The 16233-nt window shown below is 34.9% G+C and overlaps 1 protein-coding gene and 1 long non-coding RNA gene across 2 annotated transcripts; both read left to right on the top strand.

The window, feature by feature from the left end:
• Window positions 1–1228: 1228 nt before the first annotated feature.
• On the top strand, window positions 1229–10452 carry LOC115977055 (signal peptidase complex catalytic subunit SEC11A-like). The gene is made up of 8 exons (XM_031098690.1): window positions 1229–1373; window positions 2424–2536; window positions 4757–4828; window positions 5041–5076; window positions 8323–8368; window positions 8698–8785; window positions 9758–9815; window positions 10044–10452. Exons 1-8 carry the CDS (start codon window positions 1229–1231, stop codon window positions 10092–10094), a joined length of 609 nt encoding a protein of 202 aa, XP_030954550.1. The 3' UTR covers window positions 10095–10452.
• A 1839-nt stretch (window positions 10453–12291) lies between these two features.
• LOC115976213 lies at window positions 12292–14718 on the top strand. The gene is made up of 4 exons (XR_004088266.1): window positions 12292–12382; window positions 12648–12693; window positions 13023–13110; window positions 14491–14718. It is a non-coding gene; the product is annotated as an uncharacterized LOC115976213 (long non-coding RNA).
• The last annotated feature ends 1515 nt before the right edge of the window (window positions 14719–16233 follow it).

The raw sequence follows: 16233 nt of genomic DNA, 5'->3' as shown, positions 1-16233 counted from the left end.
TGAAATCCACAAAAATGATATTATTCTAATCATAGTGTATCATTTTAGCAATTATGAAAATTTTATCTCTAGCATTACTTAAGATATAATCAATGAAACCCCAACATGTTCGTCTAGTGGTTCCCAAAACTTCATCAGATCCATGAGATGCTCCTGGGTTCAAATTTCCTAACTAGCATCTTAAGGTCACCTCTAAGGAATTCTTCATTGTAATTACATGGTGTGTATGGAACAGTAGAGGCTACACACATTTAGAGAATAGTAAAGTACTCAAAGAGTTCTAAACACTCCCTTCAGTTAGAAACTAAATGAATTGACTGAAGGTATTTGTCAAAATACATTTAAAATCATCTGTTGGTTTTGTAGTGAAAGACAGTAATTCTATTTTTCAACATAAATTTTTTGTTATGTTCAATTTTTAATAGAAATTATATGAAAAGTCTCAAAGTATATATTGTGTTTTTAAATGAGGTCCATATTTTAATTTTGCTAATAAAAATCTCAACCTTATGAAGTTGTATTAATTTTGAAGTTTTTATCTTTGTCATCTATGTTATTGTGGACAATAACTAACCAAAGAAAGGCAAGAAACCCAAATCCATTTCAAAGTTTCTCGTTTTCCCCTATTCCATTACTATGCAGAATAACTAAGACTGATGAAGGCTTTAAATTGAAACAGTTTCATAATTTTGAAACTTCAATTAGAAAAACTAAAATTTTGGGATTTAATTTGAAACAAAGACTTTTTGTGTCTGTTTGGCACGATTAATTTTGCCAACTTATTTTATTATTCAGCTTATTTTTGCTACTATTCATGGTCCCATTACACTTTTTGGTACTATTTATAAGTCTCATTGTACTATTTCAGCTAATTTTTACTTTTATCTACCGTACTTTCAGCAAAAAGTTTTCAGTTTCAACAAAATAAACAGATTCCAAATAGATCCTGGACACCATAAATTAAAATTCTCTCAAAATATTTTATCTAATTTTATTTCACTTTTTTTTTTTATTTCACTTAAAAAAGAAGAAGAATAAATTGATCTTACTGATTAAAAAAGACTTTCAACAAGAAAATCTATTAATATCCTGTATTAATTATTATTTTCCCTGGACCCGCAAAAATCCACATGGCCGAACATTATTGATTGTGCCACGTTCTACCTGATACAGTCAAACAACAGCAGCCACTGTACAAAAACAAAACAAAGTTTTAGCGTGCGTCCTTATGATTTTCATATTTCATATATTTTTACATACACACCCATCAGAAGAAGCAAAGAAAAAAAAGAAAATGGAATGGATCAGAGAGGGCGTGGACTCTATCAAATCCATTCAACTCAGACAAACTCTCTCTCAGGCTGTCAATCTTGGTCCGTACTATCCCACTTCTCTTATCCCACATTATCTTTACTATTAATTACTCTCTACATTACATGTTCTCACTAAAGCTGCTTCTTATATTTCAACCCTCAAATGCGTTTGATTACATGTTCTTGTGACTTTGTTATAGGTTTATTTTTGATACTATATTCATTGAAATCTTGTAAAGGAGATTTACAATCCAATAATTTTGACTTTTTTTTTTGGGTGGGGTGGGGAGTTTAAATGTTATTGTGTTATGTAGCAGAAGAAAGAGCATTATGTGGGCTTTGAAGCAAGCTGTAAGAGTGTGTCATATTATTGTGCTATTTGATGCATTTCAGCCCTTCTATTATAAATTTATAATGTACTGTTTGTTTGGTTGGGAACAACTTATTTTAGTTTTTTGCTGAAAACTTTTTGCGATAAAATATACTTGTATTTTGAAAAAAAGCGAAAAAAAAAGTAAGAGAAATCAAGGTTTTAAAAAGCCGTACTGTTTGTTTGGTTGGAAATAACTTATTTTAGTTTTTTGCTGAAAACTTTTTGTGCTAAAATATATTGTATTTGGAAAAAGAGTGAAAAAAAAGTAAGAGAAATCAAGGTTTTAAAAAGCCATACATAAAAGCTTAGAAACAAAAGGCAAAAGCCGTGCCAAACACGCACACAGTGCAATGAAATGCTTGCACAGACATAATGATGAAATACTTGCATAGGCATCACATTTAGTGCAAGGTGGAGGGTGAGTGAGGTCATGGATTCAAAATCCACGGGAGTGCGTGTATGCATTGTAATAATGATTCAAATTCCTAATTCACCATTACAATATACAAAACGTGCCCCTAGTGTGGTCTTGTACCAGGAACGGGGTTCAATCCGCCACTATTACGTAACAACAAAAGTGGGGGGGGGGGGGATGTGATTTTCTGTTTTCTTATGAAAAATGCGTTGGTTGTACATGATGTTCAATGCACAGCCAATATTGTAAAGTTTCTGTTTACTACTTGATGTTCTAACGGTGGCCTTTTTAAAAAATTTTTTTTTTGGGTGATCTCTTTCAGGCTTAATACTTACATCAGCTCTCATTATATGGAAAGGACTAATATGTATAACTGGTAGTGAATCACCTGTTGTAGTTGTGCTCTCTGAAAGCATGGAACCCGGCTTCCAAAGAGTAAGTCTTTTAGTAGAATATAACTTTTTTTTTCCTTTAATTTTATTGTAGCAAAGTGCTTGATGTATCTTGAGACATCTATTTTGGTCCAATGCAGCTGCATTTACAAGTTGTGCATCTAATGCAGTTCATTTTTAATAATGATGTTTTCTTGCTATCATAATCATGGTGTTTGCTTCAGTTTTCTCCATTGTAAATGATCAAATTGTCTAGAATGGTTGTACTGTGTCAATCAAGCATGTGAGGAATCTCATCAGTTGGATTAAAATAGTGAAAAAACTTATATTTATTGTTAATTATATGCCAATGAGCTCTAATTCAACTGGCGCCTCCAGTCCTTATAAGTCCTAGGTGGCGGGTGAGGTCATGGGTTGGGTGCGCCTATAATTTACGAATCAGGGGAAAAGAAAAATCTGTTTTTGACTGTTAATACTATCTTTTTAATTCTATAGTTGGGGGTGGAGGGATTTGCACCTGGATGTCTTTGTTAGAAACACTATGAGGTGCCAATCGAGCTACAAGGCTCTTGGCAAAAAAAAAAAAAAAAAATCTATGCAAGATTACTGGGGTTTATGAAATTATGATAGCAGTTGCTGGAAGAAGGCAGATGATGGCCATAAATTGGTAGTTGTACCAGTAACAACACAGGATCTTGGGTTTTTTATAAAATACTTTATTTGACTATTTGCTGAAAAAGCTGTATGAGAGATTCTATTTTATGACAATGAAGCAGTGAATGCCTACATTCATGTGAAAGTGGAGATTCTAAGCACTACTTATATACATGGTGCTTGATTCTTAATGGCTGCTTGTATCAGTTTTCACTTTTATATGATCCATCTTTGATGTATATAGTGCTAGGATTTAAGTTGGCTAATATCCATGACAGTATAATGAGATGAGGGTGAAAATTTTTTATCCAAAAATCCAATTACAGTTGCTGCATCAAAATATTCCAATATGCAGAATCTTGCTCCAGTAATCACTGTAGCATGAATAGGAAATCCATCAGACAGAGATTTGGCCTCTTCCCTGTTTTTGATTGCTCAAGCAAAAGAGGTCCTCTTGCTTGAGCCAATAAAAACTTACTCAAGCAAGCTCTTAAGTTTTTGAATTCCATGAAGCTTTTAAAGGAAGCTGCTGGAATCCTTCTGTTTTAAGCATGCCTAGTGACTGGATGCAAGCTACATTAAATGCATGCAGTGGGGTTGTCGAGTGCAGTAGGCTGACACAAAATCAAAAGACAAGGGGCTGAGGGTCTTTAAACATAGCACGTGTGGGCAGTGGAACAAAAGGAAGGGCTGTGCTTTCATTTCTGTAAGGCTGACTGTGTAGAAAAAATATAGAAGCAGAGCTTTCTGTTTAGGCTGGGTGGTGCTGACATTTTTGAGAGCACCAGGAGAGAGAAAAGAAAAGAAAATCTTAAGATCCTGTCATTGTTTTGCAGCTGTGAGTGTTAGAGTTTTGAGAGCCAAAAAAGAAAATCCTTCTCTCCCTCAGTTTGTTTTTGTTCTTGATATTGAGTATTCTTTTACATTCCATTGATTAAGCCAAGATCATAAATTTTTTTTTACGTACATACATGTAATTTCAATCCCATTGTGAGCAAAGTGAGATTGAAACCACTAAGTCCAAGTCTAGTAGGGTTCACTGAGAAAATATTCAAGAGGTTCTTGGGAAGCCAGAGGTTCTTGTTCAAAGGAGATCACTAAAAAACAATTCCAGAGTTTCTGGGAGTGCTGCAGTAGGAAGGAAAGTAGGGCGCTTACAGAGGTTGCATAGGTCTAGGCTATAAAGGTTTTGTGAATCATTACCAATGTAACTCTTTCTCTTTAGTGATTTTCGACGAAACTGATTTTCTCCCCCTGTAGTGGTTTTTCCATTGGAAATATTAACCTTTGTTTTCTACTTTGTGACCATTCTCTGTGTCACCAATATTTTTACTGCTTTGGTATTATATCTGTGGCCAAAATATATAATCTGCTGGGCATATTATTGTGAATATATATACTGCTGGATTATATATTTATTATTATTCTCTAATTACATGTTTATTTAATTTAATTCCACATTGTTAATCACTGAGGGGTCTAACTATAAAACCGAATTAATAGGAATCTTTCATATAGATATTGTATGACACTTCTTATGTAGATGTAGTGAAGTGCTTAACTGTTAAATGCTTCTATTATTTGGCATAACTATCTGATTCTCTTGCAGGGTGACATTTTGTTCTTGCATATGAGCAAGGACCCTCTTCGTGCAGGAGAAATCGTCGTCTTTAATGTAGATGTATGTTCCTCCCCTCCTCCCTGCTATCCATACATTGTTCTTTAACTCCACTTGCTAGGCTTGTTTTTCTCTACTTTGTTCGAGGGGGTATTAATACAAGCCCCACAAGGTGTTGTATTTGATGTGGGTTTATGTGCTGATTGTGCATCTCCACTTAAAATTTTAAGCTTCTAGATTGGATGCTCTAACAGTAACTTTTGCACATTGTTCAGGGACGTGATATTCCGATTGTCCACCGAGTAATTAAGGTAAGATTTTCAATTGACAGCTTTGTTGTCTTCCATTTCTATGTTGCTTCTATTCAATGTCACCCAGCCTTCACTTGTCCTTGCTATTACCATATCAACATGATATAATATCAGTACGGTGTAGCTGTTTGCCGGACACTCCAAAATAGTTGAGAATCTTTGGAAGCCTAGGCAATGCAAACACTTGGAAACATACTTGCATCCAAGGCCAAAAACCCAATCCATTTTAACATAAGTTGAAGTATATAACTTCATTCACAAGACATCAAGCAAGGTAACCAACCGAGAAGAAGGAAGGAGCAAGCCCATCATATTACCTACCTTTGCAATTTTTCCATCTGCAGTGGGCAGTTGTGATTTGTATTGAATTATCAACTAACATCCCCAAATTAATGATGAAAAACCACTGGGAATTGAAGATTTAGTTACATGCACAATCATATATATTAGTAAAAGGTCTAAGTAGTTAATTAGGTTATTAGGAAAAGGTCATACCCAATGCACAAGCTTCCACTTTTGTAGGGTTTAGGAGAGGAGATTGGTAGGCAGCTTTTCTCCTAAATTTTTTTGGAAGGCACTTGCCATCGCACTAAGGCCTGACCTTCAGTTGGTTAGGTTGTTAGTTTTTTATTAATTTCTTAGAGCCAAGAGTAAATTTCTAATTCAATAATTGGGATTTCCGAAGTCAATTATAATTAGAATTAGGGTTTAGTCCTAGTAGTCTATATAAAACAGTATTGTATTCCAATGAAGACACTTTTATTGATTAATAAAAGTTATCTTGGAATGGTATGGTGCTAACTCTAGTCAACCTTGTTGACTCCTAGGTTTGTTCTCTTGTTTAATGCTAATTCCAAGCAAGTCTAGATATTGGCTCTTAGGTTATTTATCCTTAGTTTTACTATTCTTCAATATTATTTTTGCATCCTTTTGGTTTTGTCTTACCTCAGTAAATCAGTTGGTTAATGCTTTTTGGGTTTCTTTTATATTCAGTCGTTCCTATATTAAAATCTCAACATCAATAACTTTTGCTGTGATCAATGAAGTAAATAATTTACTACTTCTGCTCCACCAAGTCATATTCATATATATATATATAGACAGACAGATAGATAGATAAGTAAAAACTTCATGGATAAGATGAGAAAATAAAATGAACCAAAGCACACAGGCAGTGTGCTATGATACTAGCAGAATATCTAATCTTAATAGAAATGAAAGTACAAAAATCAAGAAAATCAGGCAAAGAACTGAAGGTAAAAAAACTCGATGCATTTGGCCACTCAAACAGTCTGAAAGAAGGAAACTTAAAATCATGAATTGATCTTTCATTCCCTTCAAAAGTGGGTGCATTTCTTTCCCTCCAAATACCCCACATGAGGTAGAGAAGGATCATACTCCAGATCACCATAAGATCTGAGTTTGTTGAACTTGCCTATCCAACTAGCGAGAAGCTCCACAACACCATGTGGCATGACAACATGACCCAATGAACCTCAAATAATGAACACACCATATTCCACAACCCTCGAGCTACCCCAGTGTAGAAGTAAGTGATCATTAGTCTCCCCATTTCTCTTACACATACAAAACCATTGCACCACAACCACTTGCCACCTCCGCAAATTGTCAACAATCAAAATTTTTCCCAACACTGCTATCCAAGGGAAGAAACTAACCTTTGTGGGAACTTTTGGTTTCCACAATGGCTTCCATGGAAAAGATGGCGGATTAGTGAATGCCCTATAATAAGATCGAACTTTGAGAACTTTGAAACCCCCCGGAAAAGAGAGTTTCCAACTTCATTCATCCACCCCATTCGGTCTCAATGAAAAAATATATCAGATCCGTAAAGGAGAAATCCAACTCTAACTCCTAATCTTGAACTGGTCGAATGAAACTGATTTTTCAAATGTAACTATCCTCTGAAAAAGATAACAGCTCAGCCACTGAAGCATTTTTATTACGAGCAATACTTTATAATTCTAGGAAGTTACTTTTCAAAGGAAGTCCCTAGCACCAAGGATCACGCCAAAATTTAATATGAGAGCCATCTCCCACCTTAACAAAACAATGGAAAGCATCCCACCCTTTCTTGATAAAAACAGACCAACCCCATATTTCCTGTCTGCTACCTTTCTCCAAAAATCATTCCTCTCCATAGCATATCTCCACAACCATTTTCCCAACAAAGCCTTGTTAAAAAGAACCAAGTCATGAGTACCCAGCCCCCCATGTTGAACTGGTGCAGAAATAGTCGTCTGATTAACCAAGTGAAACTTAAAACTCATCTCCTATCCCTCCCTACAGAAGCCCCTCTTTAATTTTTCTATATGCCTAGAGACGCTCATTGGGATATGAAACAAAGATAAGTAGAAGGTAGGCAGACTGGATAAGGTACTCTTTAGCAACATAATTTGACCCCCTTGGAAAGATAAATTTTTTTCCACCTAGCCAACTGCTGCTCCATTCTCGCTAGGACACCATTCCATATGGCTTTCGCCTTGAAAGTAGCTCCTAGGGGGAGACCTAAATAAGTCATGGATAACTTAACCTTGCATCTTAAAATACCAGCCAAAACATTAACGGAAGGAACATCTCCAACTGGAGCCAGCTCAGATTTTCCCAAATTTTATCTTAGAACCAGATATGATCTAAAACCAAACAAACACTGTTTTCAAATGCCATATTTGCTCTGGATCCACTCCACAAAAAATCAGCATATCATCCACAAAGAGGAGATGTGAGATCTCTAATTAACCACCAGAATGTCCACTCACTGAGAACCCTGAAATATAATTGCCTCTCCTAGCTCTCTCCAACATCATACTAAGGGCTTCCATAACAATAATGAACAAAGGAGGGGATAAAGGATTTCCCTTTCTCAACCTGTCAACCCCTGTAAACTATGGAATACACGAAAATCGAACTGTGGAAATACACAAAATATCCAATGTCTCCATCTAGGACCAAATCCGCACCTACGAAGCATATATAACAAAAATTTCCAATGCACATGATCATATGCTTTCTCCAAATCTGACTTGCACAACACCCCTGGTTTGCCTGATCTGGGTTGACTATCCTAGCATTCATTGGCTATCAACTCTGAGTCCAGGATCTGTCCCTCTTTGACAAAAGCATTATGGGGTTCAGACACCACCTTATCTAGCACCTTTTCTAGCTATTCATTGTTGTTTTTAACAACATATCAGTGCTATAAATGCATCTTTTATTCTGTGTCAGGTTCATGAGCGGCAAGATACTGGAGAAGTTTATATCCTCACAAAAGGTACTATATTATTTATCTCTAAAAGGTTGAATGAAGTCTTTTTTTTTTAAAAAAAAAATTCTTGTCAATGCTCAACATTGAAATTCTTCTTTGACAGTCATTTATTTATTTATTTTTTTAATAAAGAATGAAAGCAAAGAAAGGGAAAAACCCCACACTGTATTATGGGGTTGCATAGGACGTAAACCTAAGATTGCCATGAAATTCATATTCTTTCAAATTGAAATCTAGCTTGACAGTATTTGTATGTGTGATTTTAATCATATGATATTTTTTTAGCAAGTTCCACACGTTTGGTGACACTAATTTCCCTTTGCTAATTTCATCAGGAGACAATAATCCTAAAGATGACAGGGTATTGTACGCTCAGGGCCAACGTTGGGTGCAACGATACCATGTCATGGGGAGAGCTGTTGGGTAAAGTTCACACGTGGAATAATACCTTTTTTTTTACCACCAACTTTTCAACAGATCAAAGCATTTTCAGAGTGTTACATAGATTTTAGTTATGCAGTGAAAAGTTTTTAAATGGGCATCACAGATCAACTTATATTAGAGATACCATAAGTTGATTTTATGAATTTCAGTTTATGTCACTTTTTTTTTATAGTCATAATTTTTATTGGAAAATAGGAACTACCTCATGTACACATGATATGCACAAAACAGTATGAAGAACTACAAAAGAATGGGAATTAAATACCAAAAAAAAAAAAAATAAATAATAAGAAGATTCAATAAAATCTACAAGAGAAAGGACAATCATTTGAACCACTTAGGCTTCCACATCTTCAAAAGTAAAATCATTCATCTCTCCACGGTGTACACATCAAGCATAATGAGACTAAATGAGTGAGTGTGATAAAATATTTACTGAGGTGCTGCATGTGCCTTGGCATGGCCGTGCTGAAGACATTCATTTGGTTGGCTTCATGGGATTGGGCCTCATGCATGGGAGTTGACTAGGTGGCACACTCTTGCAAGGCAGATGGTATTCATTTCACCCAATACCACACAAGAGCTAGCTGCTGATGGCCACTGGACTTGCAGGTCTCCCCTGCGGAAATGAACCTCTGTCCCTCATTGCTTGCTTTCCTGACCTCTTCCTGGCATGGGCATATCAATGAGAGATCTATTTGGTTGGCTTTGTGGGGGTCACGTCTCATGCTTGGGGACTTGCCTTGGCTAATCTTGTCCATTAGATTATCTGTGCATAGCCTGTACATTCTCAATTATCCATGAAACCAAAGGTTTTGCCATTCTACCACAAGGATCCAAATATGGTCAAAACTTGTCAATTTATTGTATCCCAAAAAAAAAAAAAAAAAAAAAAACTAATGAATGATTTTCTTTCATCTGCATGATCAATTATATTCCTTTTCCATGCAGGTTTTTGCCTTACGTTGGTTGGATGACAATTATCATGACTGAAAAACCCATAATCAAGGTTTGCCTATGTTGAAATTTCAAAGCTTTTGACATGCAAATCCTTCATTTCCATAGATAGAAAGGAGACAGTTCTGAAAACTGCTGCAAATCATGCAGTTACCCTTTCTTACAACAAAAACAGTTCATGCAGTTTAAATTATGTAACCTTCCATGGGCTTGGCACTTGTAGTGAAATTAAATTGTTTGTTTTTAAAAGTAGAAACTAAATTACCATGTCTTCTTGCAGTATATAATTATTGGCGCATTGGGATTGCTGGTCATTACCTCAAAGGATTAGAGATGTATATTTCCGGTTTCAATACAAGGTTCTCACCATACAGAATTTTCTTTCTAGACAGAGGCCAAGAAGATAGGAGAATGAGTAGGCAATTAGGCATGGTCATACACCACATAAATTTTATAGATCTGATTACCTTTCCTGTTCTGTAGACTGACAGTCAAAACACTGCCATTGGATCAAATACATGTTAAGGTTAATATCAATTGGACGAGGTGTTGCTTTTGTCACTCTTTTCAGTGCCTTAGATAACATGATCTTGCTTCTACAAATTTTCTTCCATGGATCATTGCTTAAGGCCTTGACTAACTGCATATTGTGGATGAATAAAACATTTGCCATGGCTGTTATTGCATCATAAGAATATCATTCTCTGTATGCTTGTGAAATGTAATTTTCCTTTCAATAATGCATTCTAGTTTTTCTTCATTCAAATTACAACTCTATGCTCTGAAAGGTTAAATTCAAGATTATTCAGAATTAGTATCAGTCATTATACTAGCCTCTGTTCCACCATTATATGAAGTGCTTGGATGAGAAATTTTGAAGTATGACTTTATTTGAAGCCGGCATCTTCTTATAATTTCCAACGATAATTTCCCTTATTTGTGCTAGCGGAAGAGTAACTTCCAAAAATGTGCTTATTAAAAACAATCATGTTAACTCCTGTTATTTCGAAAATTTCTTCTTACATAAAATTATTCTTTTGATTTAAGGAATTGTTTTAGTTTTATAGCTTCAATAAGACAACATATTTTGTCCAGCTTTGAGAGAACTATAATCAAAACTACCTCAAGAACAGCATACCCAAAAGGGATACCAACTCAAACCATTTTCACACAATCAAAATACAAGACTTAAACTCCTATATATCTACCATTATGACCATTTTTTCAGCCAAAAAAAAAACCATTATGATCATCTTATAAGCTTCATCTATGCTGCCCAAAACAGGATATAATTTAATAGAACCTCAGTATTTCGCAAGCTGCTATAATCTAATCCACCTTCTCTCTATGCTCTTAAGCTTTAAAAATGGATGTAATCTAGATTATTTTCAACATAAATAATCTTATATGTTGCAGACTGGGAGAAAAAGCCTCTCGGTTCATACAGTCAGTCAGAATGTGATAAAGAAACTATATTCAACATAGTAACCTTAAAAATGGGTAAGGTCTTAAACTAGCCTGACACATCCAACCTGCAGCAAGCATTTACGGGCATAGTTGAAGACAATAATTTTACAAAAATTCATGGCGAAATGTAGCACTAGATATAAAGCTAAAGGAGTGCAAGCCACTGTAACCATTTGAATCTTGTAGAGGAGAAATGCTAAACCAGTGGCACTGAACAAGCAATCTGCAGAGGAGAAACGCATTACCCTCGATAAAAGTTTCTATTTTACTTATTTGACCATGACAATGCAAAAACGAAAGTAAATAATTGAAATTTGAAAAGGATAAAGTTTCTCTCCAAACTAGTTTTAAAGGACTAAAATGACGAAAATAAAATTTAAAAGACTAAAATGACAATTAACCAAACTTAACAAATTTAATTTACATTTTTGCCTATTATTAATATATAAAAAACTTCCGGACTTGAGCCAAAGCCTGGTGTTCCCATGCACATAAGACAACCAAAGCCCGGTGTTGCCATGCACTTAAGACATGGGAGGTAGAATCCGGCTCAACTCACCAGGTAGCCATGTAGGAGTACCTTACACTATACTTTCTCCTACAAAATTTTTATAATCACAACTTAATTAACTACAACTTTTACCACAACTGTCCACAGCAAATTATGAGTAGTAAAAAAAAAAAATAATGGGCCTATGTGAAAGTGATAAACAACTAGTCTCAATCTACTATGTAAGATAGTTATGGTAAAAGTTGTGACATTTTATATGACATTTTATATGGTAGTAGAATTGCTCTTTCTTTAATCCATTTGGATTTTGGACCCACGTAAATCCACACGTCCAACATCATTCATTGTGCCACAACCAAACGCTTACTCTGGGAACCCAAAATTCCTCCATTCCTACCTAATATATACACGATCCAACTCAACAATGCCACCAACTATATATACAGACCAAAAGTTCTACACAAACCAAACTAACTGCCTCTTCTTTCTAACGTTCTAAAGAAAAATGATAAAAAAGTTTGTGCATCTTCATAATTTATACTAGTTCACACTTCATACCCAGTAGGCATGAGTAGAAGAAGCAAAGAAAAAGAAAATGGGATGGATCAGAATAAAAACTTTCTCTGATCTTATCAACCTTGGTCCGTACTCTAACCCCTCATCATTTTTATTACTCATACGATACTGTTTTACAAGATTATATTTTTAATTCAATAATTAGGATATCCCAAGTCAATTAGAATTAGAAAGCTGTGATTATAACTTTTATCCCAACATCAATGACTTTTGCTGTGATGAATTAAGTGAATAATTTATTGCTTCTGCTGCACCAGGTCATATTCATTTACCGTTGTTTAATTTTAACAACATATCTGCATTAAAGATGCATCTTTTGTTCTTTGTTAGGTTCATGAGCAGCGAAATTCTGGAAAAGTTTATATCCTCACGAAAGGTACTATATTATTTATCTCTAAAAGGTTGAATGGAGTTATTTTTTCAATTCTTATCATTGCTCAACATTGAAATTCTTCTTTGACAGTCTTTATTTATTTAGAATGGAAGTTGTGTTTAAAAAAAAAAAAAAAAAAAAAAAAAAAAAAAAAAAAAACCAAACTGAATTATGGGATTGCGTAAACCTAACATAGTCATGAAATTCATATTGGCTTTCAAATTGAAATCTAGTTTTGACAGTCGTAGTATGAGTGATTTTAATCATATGATACTGTTTAAGCATGCACTACACCTTTATTGACTCTAATTTCCCTTCACTGATTTTATCAGGAGACAATAGTCCTTCCGATGACAGGGCAAATTATGCTCAGGGCCAACTTTGGTTGCAACGACACCATGTCATTGTGAGAGTTGTTGGGTAAAGTTCACATGTAGAATAATACCTTTTCTTTTACTACCAACTTGACAAAAGATCAAAGCATTTTCAGAATGTTATATAGATTTTAGTTGTGTGCTGTGAAAAGTTTTTAAATTAATACACAGGACATCACAAATCAACTTTATATTAGAGATACCATAAGTTGATTTTTATGAATTTCAGTTTACGTCAATTTTTTTCATTTAGTCATTATTTTTTATTGGAAAATAGGAACTACCTCATGGGACAAATGATATGCATAGAATATTATAAAGAACTACAAATTAATGGGAATTAAAAACAAACAAAAAAAATACTCAATAAAATATACTAGAGAGAGGATATCGCTAAGACCCAAAACCTGGGATCATTTGAACGATGTTCTTATGAAAGCCCGATTCATTTGAACCAATTAGGCTTCGAAATCTTCAAAAGTACAATCTCTCTACAGTGTCCATATCAAGTACAACATACGTAAATAAGCAAGCATGATAAAATATCTTCCTGAGGTGCTGACCTTTGCTTTGTTTGGGCGTGCCAATGACGGATTCATTTGGTGAGCCTAATGCTTGGGGGTTGTCTAGGTAACACACTCTTGCAAGGCAGATGGTATTCATTTCACCCAATACCAAATAAGAGCAAGCTTCTGATGGCAACTGGCTTTGCAGGTCTTTGCTCTCATGTGGAATGAACCTTTGTTCCTCAGTGCTTGCTTTCCTGTCGTGCTGTCTCTGCCTTGGCATGGTCATATCAATGACAGATTTATTTGATTGGCTTCATGGGGTTTTTGCTTCATGCTTGGGGGCCTGCCTTGGCTAAAATTAAATTACTAAGCATATTCAGCTCCTTAAAAGTGTCTTTGTCAGTTAGATTGTCTGTGCCTATTTAGCTATTAATAATAATAAACCATTGACTGTACATTAAACATCTCAATTATCCCTTAAGCCCAAGGTTTGATCATTCTACCACATGGACCTGCATATGGTCAAAACTTTCCAATTTATTCCAAAAGAAACCTAGTTAATGACTTCTTTTGATCTGCATTATGTTCAATTATATTCCTTTTCAATGCAGGGTTTTGCCTTATTGTGGTTGGATCACAATTATCGTTAATGAAAAGCCCATATTCAAGATTTGCTTCTGTTGAAATTTTAAAGCTTTTGTAACATGAAAACCCTTTATTTCGATCAATAGAAATGAGACATTTTCTAAAAAAATGCTTCCAATCATGCATTTTCCCTTTCTTAAGACAAAAACAGTTCATTCAGTTTAAATATGTATCCTCTCCATAGGCTTGGCACTTGTAGTGAAATTAAATTATTTCTTTTAACCATTTTAAACTCAAATATTTCAATTCTAAATTGCCATGTTTTCTTGCAGTACATATTTATAGTCACAATGGGATTGCGGGCCATGACTGATGATTAGATACAAATTTCCCGTTTCAATACATGGTTCTCACCATACAAATTTTTCTTTCTAGACAGACCAAGAAGAAAGGAGATGGATAGGAAATTAGGCATGGTCATACTCCACATCTTTTCTGTTCTGTAGACTGACAGTCAAAACACTGCCAATTGGATTAAATACCTGTTAAGGTTAATATCAATTGGATGAGATATTTCTTTTATCAATCTCCTCAGTGCCTTAGATAACATGGTCTTGCTGCTACAAATTTTCTTCCATGGGTCATTGCAACGGCCTGGACTGAGAGCATATTATGGATGAATAAAACATTTGTCATAGCTGTTACTGCATCATACAAATACCCTTCTCTGCATACTTGTGATCTGGAATTTTTCTTCAATGATGCATTTTTTTTTCTTTTTCTTTTTTTATGCTCTGAAAGGTAATATTCATGATTACTCATAATTAGTACCAGTCATTGTACTTCTAGCATCATATGGAGTGATTGGATTCCAATGTTAATTCCCTTGCTTATGCTAACAGAAGAATAACTTCTAGATTCTGTAAAATGTTAAATTGAAAGGTTTTTGACCATAACCAAATCTTGGAATTTCAAATTTCATGAAGAATGTGTCAATGACAGATTCTAACAATAGTACTTTTCACATACTGCCACTATGATTCTTCACACTGCCACCACCTTGTCATTGTTGCCATTGCTACTACCACAATCATCAGTCTTATCGTTGCTATTGCCACCGCTACAAAAGCCATCATCACTATAACCACATCATTGTCATTACCATCACTACCACCTGCCACTATCGCTATCACTATTGCCCATTGCCACCATCACACTGTTCCACCACTATTAGAAAGTCATTCTCATACTTTGTCATCGATGTCACAATTACTTCATAAGACTTTAATTTCTTAAGTTTCAAATATACTTGTTCAAAAAATAAAAATAAAAATTAATGAAGTTAGTATTCACATCAGTTGAACTCTGAGATAAAGCAATCAACTAAGAACCAAACCTCATGAAGTGAAAGTTATATGTTTGAATCTCCCTTTTCCCTCTGCCTTGGGGGTCAAAACACACTTATAGAAGAAAAAAGAAATCATGTCAACTCCAGTTTTTTTGTTAAATTATTCTTCCTAACATATTATTAATCTTTGATTTAAGGAATTCAAACTTCAAAATTCTTGGTCCTAATATTACATTAACCTTTTTATTTAAGGAATGGTTGTTTTAAAATAGAAAGTAAGGGCATTGTTTCAGTACTTCAAAGTTCAAACATCAGTTTTCCACCAGTCCTCCACCCCTCCACTCCCAAAAATTTCTGGTTGTTCCATCCATGCACACAAGGAGTGCAATGTACATGCCACCTTGCTCATGTACAATTTGTGGGAGCGAGAAGCTATACTACATAAAAGATCTATCCCCATTCAACATGTCATCCACAAAATAATGCAGGAAATGGAATATTGTAGGGGAGAGTTAGATTGGTAAAAGCATCACATCAAATAGAAGGAAACCACGGTTGAGTTCTACAGCTTCAATGGGACAACACATTTTGTCCAGAGTTGATAGAACTATAATCAAAACTACCTCCGGACTAGCATACAGAAAGGGAATTCCAACTCAATCCTTTTTCACATAATTAAAACACAAGACTTCAACTCCTTGATATATCTACCATTACGATCATCTTT

The sequence above is a fragment of the Quercus lobata genome, chromosome 2 (assembly GCF_001633185.2).
Source record: "Quercus lobata isolate SW786 chromosome 2, ValleyOak3.0 Primary Assembly, whole genome shotgun sequence".
NCBI lineage: Eukaryota > Viridiplantae > Streptophyta > Magnoliopsida > Fagales > Fagaceae > Quercus > Quercus lobata.
Note: the sequence above shows the minus strand (reverse complement) of the source record. Positions and strands in the feature narration are given on the sequence as shown.

What these genes read in the sequence shown, in the direction of transcription:
- LOC115977055 (XM_031098690.1), top strand. Translation starts at nt 1,229, where the DNA reads ATGATTTTCATATTTCATATATTTTTACATACACACCCATCAGAAGAA. An exon ending in TCGTCGTCTTTAATGTAGAT is followed by an intron (nt 4,829 to 5,040) that starts GTATGTTCCTCC and finishes CACATTGTTCAG; the next exon opens with GGACGTGATATTCCGATTGT. An exon ending in CTGAAAAACCCATAATCAAG is followed by an intron (nt 9,816 to 10,043) that starts GTTTGCCTATGT and finishes GTCTTCTTGCAG; the next exon opens with TATATAATTATTGGCGCATT.